At 37.2% G+C, this 15,000-nt stretch overlaps 1 protein-coding gene across 1 annotated transcript; it reads right to left on the bottom strand.

Annotated features, from left to right (window-relative positions):
* Nucleotides 1-5,556: 5,556 nt before the first annotated feature.
* On the bottom strand, nucleotides 5,557-14,998 carry ccnq (cyclin Q). Its single transcript, XM_067370796.1, has 5 exons — nucleotides 14,736-14,998; nucleotides 14,395-14,578; nucleotides 14,179-14,311; nucleotides 12,460-12,678; nucleotides 5,557-7,668 (listed from the first exon to the last, which is right to left on the bottom strand). The coding sequence occupies exons 1-5, from the start codon at nucleotides 14,851-14,853 to the stop codon at nucleotides 7,579-7,581; spliced, it is 744 nt and encodes a 247-aa protein (XP_067226897.1). The 5' UTR covers nucleotides 14,854-14,998; the 3' UTR covers nucleotides 5,557-7,578.
* Nucleotides 14,999-15,000: the final 2 nt, after the last annotated feature.

Raw genomic sequence — 15,000 nt, 5'->3', positions numbered from 1 at the left:
AATTAGATAACTAGTAGATTATTAAGGCTTCAATGCAGTAGTTTTAAGGTGCCTGACAGCTATCAAAATACACGACAAAGAGATCTGCATTAGAAAAACATATGCAGGTACAATTTAACAGTATGACAGAGAGCGGTCATTAATGAAAACGAACTGCCAACTGTTACCATGGCAAACACATCCCGATTGGTGTAAATATCAGATACTCACCAGGCCATGCTCCAAGGACATTGCCGTGGTTTGTTGGGAAAGGGGAATATCCTGGAGAAACACAAGAGCGGCTGGATTCACTCAGTAGCTGTTATCATGTCGTCCTTTATCACCCAGGTGTTCAGCAGTGTGTTTACTACGGATGGAGATGATGGATCCTAAAATAGTGCAGTTGTTGCCTGGTTAAATGGAGGTTCCGCAGAGGAAAAAATTAGAGATGGAGACATCGTTTTGAGATGTCCGTCTTGACCAATGTATCAAAAAAGGCAAATGTATTTTCTTTGTTTTTAAGCTTCTTCTTGAACGTGAAAATCTAAAAGGTGGTAAAGCGTGGTGATGCAGTATTTGGATTTTATATGCGATGTGTGATGAGAGCCCCCTCGCTGAGCTGCGCGCTGAGGACCGTGGACGCAGCATCCGCGCGGGCTGCTATGCGCGCGGATGGAGAGGACGGAAAGGAGGAGGCGCGGGGGAGGGGGGACACTCTCTCTCTTCCCACCCTCAAATCCCTCCCACTCTGCTCTGTTACAGTGCGATCACGTCAGCTCACACAACATGCCACATGCGCCGAGTTCAAACCTCCGAGATAATGCAAGAACGGAGAGGTGCGACCAGGTCATTCCACGAAACAGGTGCAATTTAGCCTACATTTCCACAAGGTGTTTTTAAAGTGAATTATATTTAAAATGAGAAAAATAAATAAATATATATATATATATATATATATATATATATATATATATATATATATATATATATATATTATATATATATATATATATATATATATATATTCAAAGCCTTAAAAAGTGCTAAGAAACTGCACTGTCATCTCCAGCTAAATTAAATAATAAAAAAAAATAATTATATTTACATATAGCCTGCATTATAGGCTACGTAACAAAATTGATGGCAGCAGGGTTGAATTGTGCTCAGGGTCACAAAACTTTTATTTCGTGTTTATTAGAATTTAATTTCTAAGTGTTTATTGGAAAGACAGTTTACCGTTTATTTTTCTACAATATAAATTTGTAAATAATCAGTTACAAAATCATGCTGTTGGTGATCGTTGTATACTGACAAAAAGTGATAAAAAAAAGGACACTTGTCCTTGAAAGGGTTCATGGTGATTTTATTAGTTATGGAATTGTACATATTTTTAAATAAATATTTAAAAACTAACAGAAAATACAGTACAAAATATAATAAGGCCTATATGAAATAAAAGTTAAAATTTTGTGTTTATACACACACACACACACACACACATATACATATATATATATATATATATATACACATACACAGATCAGGCATAACAATGACCACCTTTATTGTATTGGTCCCACTTTTGCTGGCAAAATAGCTCTGACCAGTCAAGGCATGGTCTCCTGAAGGTGTGCTGTGGTATCTGGCACCAAGATGTTAGCAGCAGATCCTTTAAGTCCTGTAAGTGGTGAAGTGTGGCCTCCATGGATCGGACTTGTTTGTTCAGCACATCCCACAGATGCTCGATTGGATTGAGATCTGGGGAATTTGGAGGCCAAGCTAACACCTCAAACTCGTTGTTGTGCTCCTCAAACCATTCCTGAACCATGTTTGCTTTGTGGCAGGCCACATTATCCTGCTAAAAGAGGCCACAGCCACCAGGGAATACCGTTTCCATGAAAGGGTGTACATGGTACACCACGCCCACTGTTGGTGCTTTTGGCAGTGGACAGGGGTCAGCATGGGTACTGACTGGTCTGCGGCTATGCAGCTCCATACACAACAAACTGTGATGCACTGTGTATTCTGACACCTTTCTATCAGAACCAGCATCAACTTCTTGAGCAATTTGAGCTACAGTAGCTTCTCTGTTGGATCGGACCACACAGGCCAGCCTTCGCTCCCCTCGTACATCAATGAGCCTTGGCCGCCCATGACCCTGTCGCTGGTTCACCATTGTTCCTTCCTTGGACCACTTTTGATAGATACTGACCACTGCAGACCGGGAACACCCCACAAGAGCTGCAGTTTTGGAGATGCTCTGACCCAGTCATCTAGCCATCACAATTTGGCCCTTGTCAAACTCACTCAAATCCTTATGCTTGCACATTTTTCCTGCTTCTAAAACATATACTTTGAGGACAAAATGTTCACTTGCTGCCTAATATATCCCACCCACTAACAGGTGCCGTGATGAAGAGATAATCAGTGTTATTCACTTCACCTGTCAGTGCTCATAATGTTAAGCCTGATCTTTCTATCATTCTATATGTATATATATATATATAGAATGAAAGATTAGACAGACAGACAGACAGACAGACAGACAGACAGACAGACAGACAGACAGACAGACAGACAGACAGACAGACAGACAGATAGATAGATAGATAGATAGATAGATAGATAGATAGATAGATAGATACTCACTTTCTATTGTTTTTTAATTCATAAATTCAGATGACCCATCACACCCACGCAGGTGTAATCTTCTAGTTGTCTCCAAGCATACAGGGCTCAAATCTAATAGCCCTAATGCAGGAGGCCTCTCAGACCAGCGAGAAAAAGCTTTTATGTGCTGACGAGTGCTCAAGTGTGGCTCTCCTGAAGCCTTCATATGCAAACACACATGCACACAAGCACAAAATGCTCTTTCCCAGATGTTCGCACTAACTCAAAAGCACAGAGGGAAATACCAAGACTTGGATCACAATTTTTGGTAGGTTGCACCTAGTTGTCCACAGTATACCAAAGACTATAGAATAACACAAGACGCGTCACTCGTATTATTATGAATGGGAGAAAGTGCAACATGCAATATGGCGGAATAAGCCCTGCCTTCTAAATACGAGCCAATCACCGATTGGTAAAGTCATCGTGTCACTGCAGCGGCCGTTAGAAGCTCCGGTTTCTATAGAAACAGACGCGTGCCTCCGAAATGAGGCACAAGAGATGCGCATTTAGGAATGCGCATGAGGTTGATCCAACCTGAAAAATACATTTTTTTTTGTCATGATTCGAGCATTTAGAAACAAAATTTATGAGACAGTTGTTGTCGGATTTCAAATTTTCAAAGAGATTGGAGCTGCACTTGGATGCCTGAGAGTCGTTTCAAAGATGGCCGCTGAGTGAAATGACTTGTCTTAAAGGCACTTTGAGTATACTCCCTAGGCTAAGCTTGACACTTTTACACCAACAATCCATGTTTCTTTGCAAAAAAAAAAAAAAAAAAAAAAGGGCCAATTTTGCACGCCTCCAATTGCACACTCTTCAACACTACATTTTTCTTCCCTACATGTGCACAAGATTGCATGCTCACACTGAAATATTTGTTAGGCATGTCCGGTAAAGTAAAGAGAAAGTTTCAGATGTAGAGTTATATCTATAATTTAGAGGTGAGGGTTTAGGAGATGGCTGTCCCTCTGGGAGCTGCTGTGCATTAGCCCTGCAGGTAGTGCATCACAGCCTTGGAGCCCAACCCAACAGATGGAATCTCACTGTCAGTCAAAACGCAATCTGCCCAATCGCATGTTACATCTCGCTGCTTTACTGAGGAACTCCGTACAAAAGCTACCAGAGTGAGACCGTTCCATGTCTGTGAACTCTAACCCACATCTCCAGGATTCGACATGAATGTTTTTCATCTAAAGGCTCTCAATTCTGGGGTGGAGATTAGATTTGAACCGCTCACAATTTTTGCAGCTACTTCAGCAGAGTTCTTGAGCAGAAAACATTTTGTCACCAGCATTAACTCAAAATTAAATGCTCCATTGGCTTATCAACCCATTTCTACTCCAATTTACCTTTAACTCTTGTTTCTAGACCCCCCTGCATGTCTTTCCATCTCTCATTGTGCTGTAAATACAGAAAGAAACATTACACTTTCATTTAGATTTCCTTAAGCACTCTGTATTGAACATCAGTAGTTTGCCCCTTTGAGAGTTGATTGATTTGGCTGTGGTCCCAACTCTGGCAGGAGTTCTGGTGTCAAGAAGAGAAAAATGCTACATCTTTGGTCTGCAAAAGATATTGTAGTAGTTCCAAAATGGTTCGTATACATAAATAGGAAGAGATTATTTTAAGGAGGATTGGGTTCTTTGCAGGTTGGGCCGTGTACTGAAGAAACTAAACAATTTGAGGAATAATGCAACAAAACAATTGCAAGTGCTCAAGTATGCCTGTACAGTCATTTGCAGTTTGAATGGCTTGTTCATTTTTCAGCAAAACACAAAAGCAGATATTGTGAAGGACTGTTTTTGTCCATACAATTAAAGCCCAAAACAACATCGGACCCCACTGACTTTCCAATTGCACACAGTTGGACAAAAACCATGAAGATATATATATTTTTTAAATGTCTTCTTTCTTCTTCAACATAAAAAGTCGTAATTGATATATTAAAAATGTAGAAATTAACATTAACCAAGGTTAATAAATGCTGTAAAACTGTTAGAAAAGAATATACCAAATGCGTTAAAGGGGTGGTTGATTATGATTACACTTTTTTAACTTTAGTTAGTGTGTAATTTTGCCATTAGAGCATAAAAACATCTGTCTACGACGAATTACAATGCCCAAAGGGAAACATTTTCATTTAAAGATTTCTGTTTAAAGAATACAACAAGTTTCTTCCTGGGTTCCCAGACATCACTAACCCTAAAATTTACATAAAACCTGCCCCTGAGAACACACAACGAAGGGGCGAGGCCACGTTGGGCTGCTTTTGAGAAGAGGAGAGTTGTTGTAGTAGTGTTGTTACCAGCTTAAGCTGTTAAAGCTCTGCCTTCTTCTGAAAAGCGGCTGGGAGCAGCAGCTCATTTGCATTTAAAGGGACACACACAAAAATGGCGTGTTTTTGCTCACACCCAAATAGGGGCAAATTTGACAAGCTATAATAAATTATCTGTAGGATATTTTGAGCTAAAACTTCACAGGCACATTCTGGGGACACCAGAGACTTATATTACATCTTGTGTAAGAGGCGTAATATAAGTCTCCTTTAAGTAATATTAATGAATTTAATTTTAACCATATAATACAGTGTTAACAAAATAACTTTTAGCTAATACAAACAACACTGGGCCCCATTGACTTTCATATCATCAACAAAACCCATTCAGACATTTTCAAAAATATCTTCTTTCATGTTCCACATAATAAAGCAAGTACTGAAATGACACATATTAAATGATGACAGAATTTTCATTTGTTGGGTGAACTGTTCCTTTAAGAAACAGTTCATTTTAAATCTTGTTTTCCCCCTCCCCCAATGCATTAAAAAAGGTCTGGAATTATAAAAAAAAAAATACTTCATCCAGCACCAGCAGAGGAAAACAGAAGAGAGAAATATTAGCAGAGAAACCTTGAATGGGAGAAAAGAGTTGAGTATCTGTAGTATGAGACAGTGAGGAGAGAGCACAGGAAAGAGATGAAGGACTACGAGATGGACTCCATGAGAGGGAAGCACAGAGCCAAGGATGTAACAAAGAGGCTTGTTTTCACACAGGACAAAATCTTGCAATGAGGGACACAGATTGAAAGTAGAGAGCGAAGAAAGATGGTAAAGAGAGTTAGGTTTGAGTCACAATCAATCCCATCCTTCCTATTCCCAGCACTCCATCCCATAGTAAGGGCCATGCTGATGTTTTATTGATGGAAGAGAATCCGGCTGCACATGTACCCTCTCCATAATTCATGATGCCCAGCATTAGGGCCTGCCTGCTGAGAGATGTGTGTGTGTGAGTGTGTGTGTACATGTAACTGTGTCCGTGTGGCAAGGAGAGAGAGAGAGTGAAACAGGAATGTTCAGATATTTTTCCCCAAATATAATCCTTAAAACTACTTACTGCAAAGAAAATTCATCCATCTGCATCACCCCAAATCATAAATTGTACAATTTGAAAACATTCCAATATGATTTTTAGTGCATTTGTTAATGCATTAAGTATCATGAATTAACCATTTTTTACAGCATTTATTAATTTAGGCTAATAATGTTAAAATTGTTCATTGTTATTTCATGTTCGTTCACAATATATTAACTTTGAAACATTAAAAATGTATTAATATATGTCAAAATTAACATTAATCAAGATAAATAAATGCTGTGACACTGTTAGTGCATGATGCTTAATGCATTATGTAATGTTACTATATAATAACTTGGAGCTGATCAAATTTATGCAAACAAATCACCATGATTGTAATATTCTGTAGTGATTAAATCCACAATTTCTAAATCATATTGATTTCATAATCCTTCTTGTTCAGGGATTTGGATGACAGATAAATGTTGCACATACTGAAATCTCTTAAAGAGCAGCTGCAGTCACTGGTTAACACAATTCAGTTAGCAACAGGGAAAACAGCTGTTTAACATGTTAGCAATAACTGATTTGGTAAATAATGACTAAATTAGTACATTTCCCGACCGCAATTATTTGATGTGCTGAGGTTGACAGGTGTGCTATAATGGAGTCTCACATTTGTATGTTTCAAAGGCTACCTCCACAATAGCAGTTGCCATAGTAACTTATTAAGATCCACTCTAGAGCAATGTCCTGACCTAACTAGATCCAGAAATTTGAAGTAGAACATCATAGATGGGGAAAAAACTACAAAGAAAGACTATTTAAAGGTGCTGTTTCAAAAAACAAGAGCAAAAAAATGTTTATTAGAAATTACATTTTTAAATATAGACCTTAGAACTATTCGTCTGTCAGTTCATGTTCATCAAAAACTGAGAATATGAAAAGGTTTTTTTGTTTTTGTTTTTTTTTAAAGTTTGAAATAGAAGTCTGGTGTCTAAAAAAATGATGGTGCTTTGCTTTACAGCATACAATAATTCTGCTGTTGGGAGCTACATAAAGAAGCCTACTGGGACAAGATCTGTAGGGAGAGGAGGAGAGTAATTAAATTAGAAAATATAAAAGAAATGGCCCAGATCTCACGACGTTTTACCTCACAATTTAGCTCGGGGGGCAGGATGGCTCTTCTTTTGTTTCATTCTTCCTTAAACCAGCTATTTCATCTCTTTTGTAATTTCTCTCCCCCTCTTTAGGGGAAAAATAGCACAAGGTAGGAGAAGAAAGTAGGTCGGTGGCTGAGAATTGATTGATGTGGTGTTGCTAAAGTCTGATTTTCATACTTCCACTTAAAAAAGCCTGTTCCTATATACATCTAAATTCCCCTCATCATTTTTAATTCTTGAAGAGCCTTTTAAACCTTCATGTTCTGTGATGTAATTAACGTGTAGAGCTTACATTAGGTTACATCACAACATCAAAAGAAAGAAGGCTGAGTCCAGGTGTCACAGATCTCAAGTGATCAGTGTTTTGTTTCCATATCAGTGTTTAAGTACCAGATTCATTTTTTTGTCCCTCAGGTACACTTGGCCTCCATGTCATAGAGCTGCAACAATTCACTCATGATGGTCTCAATCTGAGTCTTGGTGATGTCTGCACAAAAAACCTGCAGGGAAACAAGCAAACGAAATCAACCATCAATGCAGATCCCAGAGCTGGTCTACCTGCACCCTATATCTGAAATGACAACTAAATATTATTTCTGAAGTATTTAATAATAGGCGTGTTGTGGTGTTGTTCTTGCAGTTTAGTGAAACAACTGTTGGGTCATTCCATGTCAAATCAAATTTCGGAAACTTCCCCAGCTCATATTTATTTATTTTTTTTTCATATTTTTTCTGAAGAAAGTCAAACATAAATAGTGATAATAGCTAAAATATTAAATATAATGAATGAATATTAATTGAGCAATTCACTATTTTGTAGAGCAGGGTCAAAATGACCATTTTCACCTGAGATTTGGAGCCAAATTACAGAGGGGTAAAAATGACTTTAGAAAGGTGGCAGCGTCATTATTTTATTTTTACACATAGGTTGGTCTATTAATTACATCTGTTCACTTTAGCAATCATTGTTGCATTATATGCCAATGGTGCCCATTCAAAAATAGGTAAAAGCAGTTTTCAAGTGTTTTTTTTTTTTTTTTTTGCATGTCTTTAACTCAAGCAGTATTAAAGATATCTCAACATCCTTTTAGATTTTGGTTCTTAAAAAAAACTTTTTTAAAAAATCTTCATTTTGAAGGCCATATATGGTTTAATTCCAGAGATTGGATCTTCATATGGGTCCAAGATAGTTTAATTCCAGAGATATTGGGATCTTGATATGGGTCAAAGAATACATTTTTAAATTGTACAAATTTTCAATTGTCAAAAACCAAATGTGGGTCACTTTGCATACAGATAATACTTGTTTTCCTTTTAAAGAGGAAGAGGAATGTCCAAATTATTTAATATTACACATTTTCAATGTTCAAAAAAACAAATGTTGAAACTAGAAATGTAGCTCGTTTCCCTCGATCAAAAACATTTGCGTAGAACATACCCATCTGAGTGCCAAAAATACACTAAAAAAGTCAAGTTGTGGCATATTAACCTTATCTCAGTAGTCTCAGTCTAAGATATTACAATGTGAAGCATAGTCATAGATTGAGTAGTAACTCTACTCTACATCTGAAACTTTCCCTTTACTTTACCGGACATGCTAAAGGGCATATTTGGTGGAATCGCTGATTATACCTCAATCTTTTAAACATTTAAGGTCTCTTACATTTAAAATAGTTCATCCTGGGTAATTCTAAACCCAGGTAAATGGGATCCTGGGTTTCTTATTTCATGTTTCACACTGTTCATACTTTACCTGGAGTTAACAATTAATCCTGGTTATTCATAATCTGACATGTCATACTATACATACTGAAAGTCTGAGTTACTGGTCTTATAGCATATATGCAGTGTCAATAGTCATGACTGGATAAACACAAAATCACATTTGGTTTTCAACCATTGAAAATGGGTAAAAATCAACAATTTGAACATGGAGATATTTTTAACACTTCTTGAGTTAAAGGCAGGTAAATACAATTTTTTGGCACTCAGACAGGTATGATCTATGCAACTGTTTTGATATAGGGAAGCAAGATACATTTCTACTTTAAATAATGTTTGTTCTTCAGACATTCTTCTTTAAATACAGTAAGTTTTCAAACACTGAAAATTGGTAAAATTCTACAATTTGAATAGAGGAACATTGGGATACCCAAATCTCTCGGATTGAACCAAATACGGCATTTAAAATGAATACTCCAAAAAAGAAGTTTATTAAGAACCAGAATCTTTCAGATATCTTTAATACTTCTCGATTTATATTTTTGCATTCATACAGTGTTTTGTTTTTGTTTTTTTTTCCCATTTTTGAACCATCATCATTGGCATATAATACAAGAAAGATTGCTACCTACCAATCTCTGTGTAAAAATAAATGATGCTGCTATCTTTATAAACTAATTTTTACCACCCTGTAATTTGGCTCCAAATCTCTGGTGCAAATGATAATTTTCATCCCCCTCTACATAACATCGAGTTTCTCAGTAAATATTCATCCATGACATTTACAGGGATGCAAACGGGTAAGGGGGAAAAAGGTGAGAACATTGCGTGGGGCGGGGGCATGCTTCGAACAGAATTTTTTTTTTTAAAGTTATTTGCTTTACATGCTCATTTGTAGTTACTTTAAGGGATTTTGTATGTCCAAAACTAATTTTTCACACACACACAAAAAAAAAACTGTTGCAACATTTCACCAATATCAAGATTGAATAGGCTACATTTGGTCAAAACCTCATGTTATAAAAAGATGAAGTGCTATTGCTATTTAAGACAATATTGGCTGATTAGATGGCAATACTGAGCTAAACTGCAACTATTTGCCCTCTTTCTCTTCACCGTTCCCACATCTCAGACCCCAGTTTTTAGGCTCAGATGGCATCACATAGGGATGCACCGATATTGACATTTTGACTGTGATAATTATTATATTTAAAGGTGCCCTTGAACGTGTTTTCAAAAGATGTAATATAAGTCTAAGGTGTCCCCTGAATGTGTCTGTGAAGTTTCAGCTCAAAATACCCCATAGATGTTTTTTTTAATTCATTTTTTAACTTCCTATTTTGGGGTATTATTAACTATGCGCCGATTCAGGCTGTGGCCTCTTTAAATTCTCGTGCTCCCCGCCCCCAAGCTCGCGACTGCCTTAAACAGCATAAACAAAGTTCACACAGCTAATATAACCCTCAAAATGGATCTTTACAAAGTGTTCGTCATGCAGCATGTCTAATCGCGTAAGTACAGTGTTTATTTTGATGTTTACATTTGATTCTGAATGAGTTTGAGGCTATGCTCCGTGGCTAAAGCTAACATTACACACTGTTGGAAAGATTTATAAAGAATGAAGAAAATGAGGAAAAATGAAAATAGCGACAGCTCTCTTGTCTCCGTGAATACAGTAAGAAACGATGGTAACTTTAACCACATTTAACAGTACATTAGCAACATGCTAATGAAACATTTAGAAAGACAGTTTACAAATATCACTAAAAATATCATGTAATCATGGTTCCTCCTTCTTATTTGCATATGCCAGCCCATGTTCAAGGCATTAGACAAGGGCAGCCAGTATTAATGTCTGGAAGTGCACAGCTGAATCATCAGACTAGGTAAGCAAGCAAGAACAATAACGAAAAAGCAGTTATTCTCGCTACATCTGCCATTTTTCGTTATTGTTCTTGCTTGCTTACCTAGTCTGATGATTCAGCTGTGCACATCCAGACATTAATACTGGCTGCTCTTGTCTAATGCCTTGAACATGGGCTGGCATATGCAAATATTGGGGGCGTACATATTAATGATCCCGACTGTTACGTAACGGTGTTATGTTGAGATTCGCTTGTTTTTCTGAGGTCTTTTAAACAAATGAGATTTACATAAGGAGGAGGAAACAATGGTGTTTGAGACTCACTGTATGTCTTTTCCATCTACTGAACTCTTGTTATTCATCTATGCCAAGGTAAATTCAATTTTTGATTCTAGGGCACCTTTAAGCCATTAAATTAAAGCGTAAACCAAAAGTGAGGTCCGGCTTAGGAAAATCGACATCTTCCCCCTTTATTCAAATGTTATTAAATTTAAAAAACTGTTAGCATTTTGCATAGTTGTGTTTGGAGTCATTTGTTTTATTTGTGATAACGCAATGAAACATGCCAGAATATGCACCTTTAAATATAATAACCTATTTTATCAGACAAATAATGATAACATTAAAAATAAAAATCACATTCATGACCACCAATATACAGTACTGTGCAAAAGTCTTAGACACGTTAGTTTTTTCAACCCAAAAACCTGTGTGGAGCATACTGGCTCTTGTCAGACTCTTTTTGCATAGAAAAATCTCACTGATTATTACACTTAATACTTAATGGCAAAAGGAATGTGTGGAAATTTAAACTGTTATTTCTTACTGACACACTACAGCAAAAGATATAAATTATTGGCTTAAAATTTTTTTCTTTTTTGGTGTGTGTGTGTGTGTGTGTGTGTGTGTGTGTGTGTGTGTGTGTGTGTGTGAAAATACTAACATGCCTGAAACTTTTGCACATAACTGTATATGGATAAAACTGCACACCAAAAAGCACATGCTGTGGCAAATTCTAATCTGATTGGCTGGCTTCTAAGAGCAATGGAGTTTTCTGTACAACCATTTGCAGACACTACCAGACTTATTTGAATCCATTTTCCACATCATTATTTTGGCACAAGTCAGATATACCTGCACTAAACAACACAAAAAGCAAAACCAACTGAGGTTGGCCGCTTTATATGCCAGTCAGATGCTCTCTTCTTGTCTAAAAATATGATTATTGGCAAGAATAAGATTAAATGAGTACCAGGAATTATGCTGCAAGACTACATAGCTTCTATGATTGTTTAGAAAAACAAATCGTGCCTTAAATTGGGAATACAAAGTCTATTGAATTCTTGTGATTGCACTTAACAGAATTCTAGGAAACGGAAGCAAATCAAGTGGCTTTGAAATATATGAAATGGTTTGGTTCTTTCTTTTTAAATATTACTTGGGGGTGTCACCAAGGGAACTTGTGTGAAAGACAAAGCTATTTCTCTCAGCCCAGGCAGCAACCATTAGGTGCCCCTATTGCCATGGGAACAACATCCAGCACTCTAAAGGTTACTGCAATTGTGGCTCAATTGATGCCTGATTCAGCTCTTGCACCAGTAAGACTCAAACGAGTCAACATTCAGTCTCAGTGACTCAATGCAGACACAGCATGACCCGAATGCTGCCCGGACATTTTATGTTTTTCGCCACATGAAACTCCTACCTGCCACCACTCTAGTTCTCCTCTGGGGAGCTGCACTCCATACGTCTGGAGAGCAAGATAGAGGGAGGTGAGGGCAAGGTGTTGAGGCTCATGGCGGACACACACAGAGCCATGGTAACTGTCTTTTAATACAGCCAGGGCAGTCTCTGCGATGGGGGTTCGAGACCAGGCATGGCGATTCAACAGACTTCTCACAGAGAGCAGGTAGTGCAGCAGGTACTGGGAAGCAGCAAAAAGAAGTTTGTTGGAAGGGGCAAAAATATAAATTACTTTTTGAAAGCATTAGTTAGAGAAGGTAGAAAGATAAGAGTAATGTTGCAACATATAATTGATAAAATTGTTAACAATTGAGAATGAAAATAATACATCAATCCATTGAGTCTTGGCATTGCCAGTGATGACACTTTAAAGGGTTAGTTCACCCAAAAATCGTTCCAAACCCGTAAGACCTTTGTTCATATTTTTGATGAAATCTGAGAACTATCTGGTCTCCGACAGACTGCAACACAACGTCCACGCTGTTTACATAGTAAACACAGTGCAGTGCTTCCAGGTTCTACGCCAGAACGCCGACTCATTATTGTCCAGCTCCTGCGTCAGCATCGCACACATGCATCATGGTGTTCACATGAACAGCGTCGGCCAACACTGAGCTGTCGTTCTGATGTAGAACCCGGAAGCCCACACTGTGTTTACTACATCAACTGCGTAGAAGATGAGAAAAAGAAGAAATTGTTGAATAAAGCTGTTATTTTTGTTTGTTTTTTGCGCACAAAAAGTATTCTTGTCGCTTCATAACAAAGTTTGAACCACTGCAGTTATGTGGACTATTTTAATGATGTCTTTAATACCTTTCTGGGCCTTGAAATCGGTCGTTGTGTTACAGTCTATTGGAGACTGTATAGATAGCTCACAGTAATAATACATAATACAGAAAGCTCACGGATTTCATCAAAAAATATCTTAATTTGTGTTCCGAAGATGAACGGAGGTCTTACGGGTTTGGAACGACATGAGGGTGAGTAATAAATGACAGAATTTTCATTTTTGGGTGAACTAACCCTTTAACAAGGAAAAATTAATAAAAGAAATGAATAAAAGACATCAATAAAAACAATAAATTTGAATAAATTCAAATATTAAAGATTTTTGCATATACCAGATTTTTGCACAAGTTTGCATAACTTATATATTATAGTTTTTATTAATATTTTCAGTTTTATAAATATTACTATTTAGTATTCATTAATTTTTTCCTTGATTTTAGTTTTATTTATTCCCAAATAGTCATTTTAACTTATTTTCGTTTAGTTTAAGGTTTCACATTATATTTATATTTTATTCTACCTTCATTTCTATTAGCAAGAAAAAGTTTAGTTAACAATAATAACCTTGCTTTAAAGTAGTAAAAAGTGCATGTCTATGGAAAAAAGCTTACATTTTACAGTTACCTTGTGATTAAATGTGGCATGTGATTTAGCAAAACTAGTTCTTTACTTCATAATTGTAAATTGATTACAGTAGAGCATTAGTATTATTTTACACACAATGTACAGTATACATTCTATAGACTTCAATTTGCAAACCATCCAATACTTCACCCAAAAATGAATTCTGTCATCATTTACTTAGCCCATGTTATTTCAACCTATACAACTTTACTTTTCTCTGGATAACAGATATAAAGCTAGGCTAGTTGAGTACCATCACATTCATTACCTTGTGTGGATGCTCAAAGGACACTTGGAAGTTAAGCTGCCGAAGGATGAGGAGCTCACACTGTACTATACTGTCCCTCAACTCCCAGAACTTCCCATCCAGTTCCATTGGTTCACTGTCTGGGTGAAAATACCTGGATTGAAGAAAAAAAGAACAAGTGAGCTACTATGCACTGAGCTTGAAAACTAAACAGTTATTTAATATCCCCTTTTATACCTGTGACAGACATTGATTATATCTCTTGTCCTGAGATGCTGCTCTTCTACTTTGCCTGCAAGGTAGATGGCAGACATGGCCACTAGGTAAGGCTCATAGACCTGCAGACTGGCAGACTGGAAAAACCTGTGATACAGCACACATGCTGTAGCCATTGGCACAGATCTCATGCCTAACTTCACACCTACAGATGTGGAAAACATTGGATGCACCCAATTAGAAACTGAAAGCAATTCAACCTTTGACAATGATAATGAACAAGCAGTGCATACTTATAATTCTGACAGTTACTGAAATTAAAAACAAATCTCTAAACATTTCAGACTGCGAATTGCAAATACCAGTCTCGATGATAAACCGGCAGACTCTGAAGTGTATTTTGGAGTCCTCGACATATTCAGCACTTCCTCTGCCTCTCGCCTCATTGACAGCTGCAGATGTTGACGCCTGCGCGCTCATTTTACGTCTTGACAAACTGGTTATAGCTTCAAAGCGTATTATTCAGTTTAGACTTAACGTTACTGTTTTTGTGCATTTTACAACGTAACAACTTCATAGTTAGTACTATTCGTGCGCATAAAGATTGAGACTTTACTTCGGCTGATC

The sequence above is a fragment of the Chanodichthys erythropterus genome, chromosome 20, assembly GCF_024489055.1.
Source record: "Chanodichthys erythropterus isolate Z2021 chromosome 20, ASM2448905v1, whole genome shotgun sequence".
Classification (NCBI taxonomy): Eukaryota; Metazoa; Chordata; class Actinopteri; order Cypriniformes; family Xenocyprididae; genus Chanodichthys; species Chanodichthys erythropterus.
Note: the sequence above shows the minus strand (reverse complement) of the source record. Positions and strands in the feature narration are given on the sequence as shown.

Bases quoted from the DNA above. Each gene is read 5' to 3' on its own strand.
- ccnq (XM_067370796.1), bottom strand. From the start codon at position 14,853: ATGAGCGCGCAGGCGTCAACATCTGCAGCTGTCAATGAGGCGAGAGGC. The intron at 14,579-14,735 runs GTATTTGCAATT...CCACATCTGTAG, and splicing joins CCGGTTTATCATCGAGACTG to GTGTGAAGTTAGGCATGAGA. The intron at 14,312-14,394 runs GTATAAAAGGGG...TCTTCAATCCAG, and splicing joins ATAATCAATGTCTGTCACAG to GTATTTTCACCCAGACAGTG.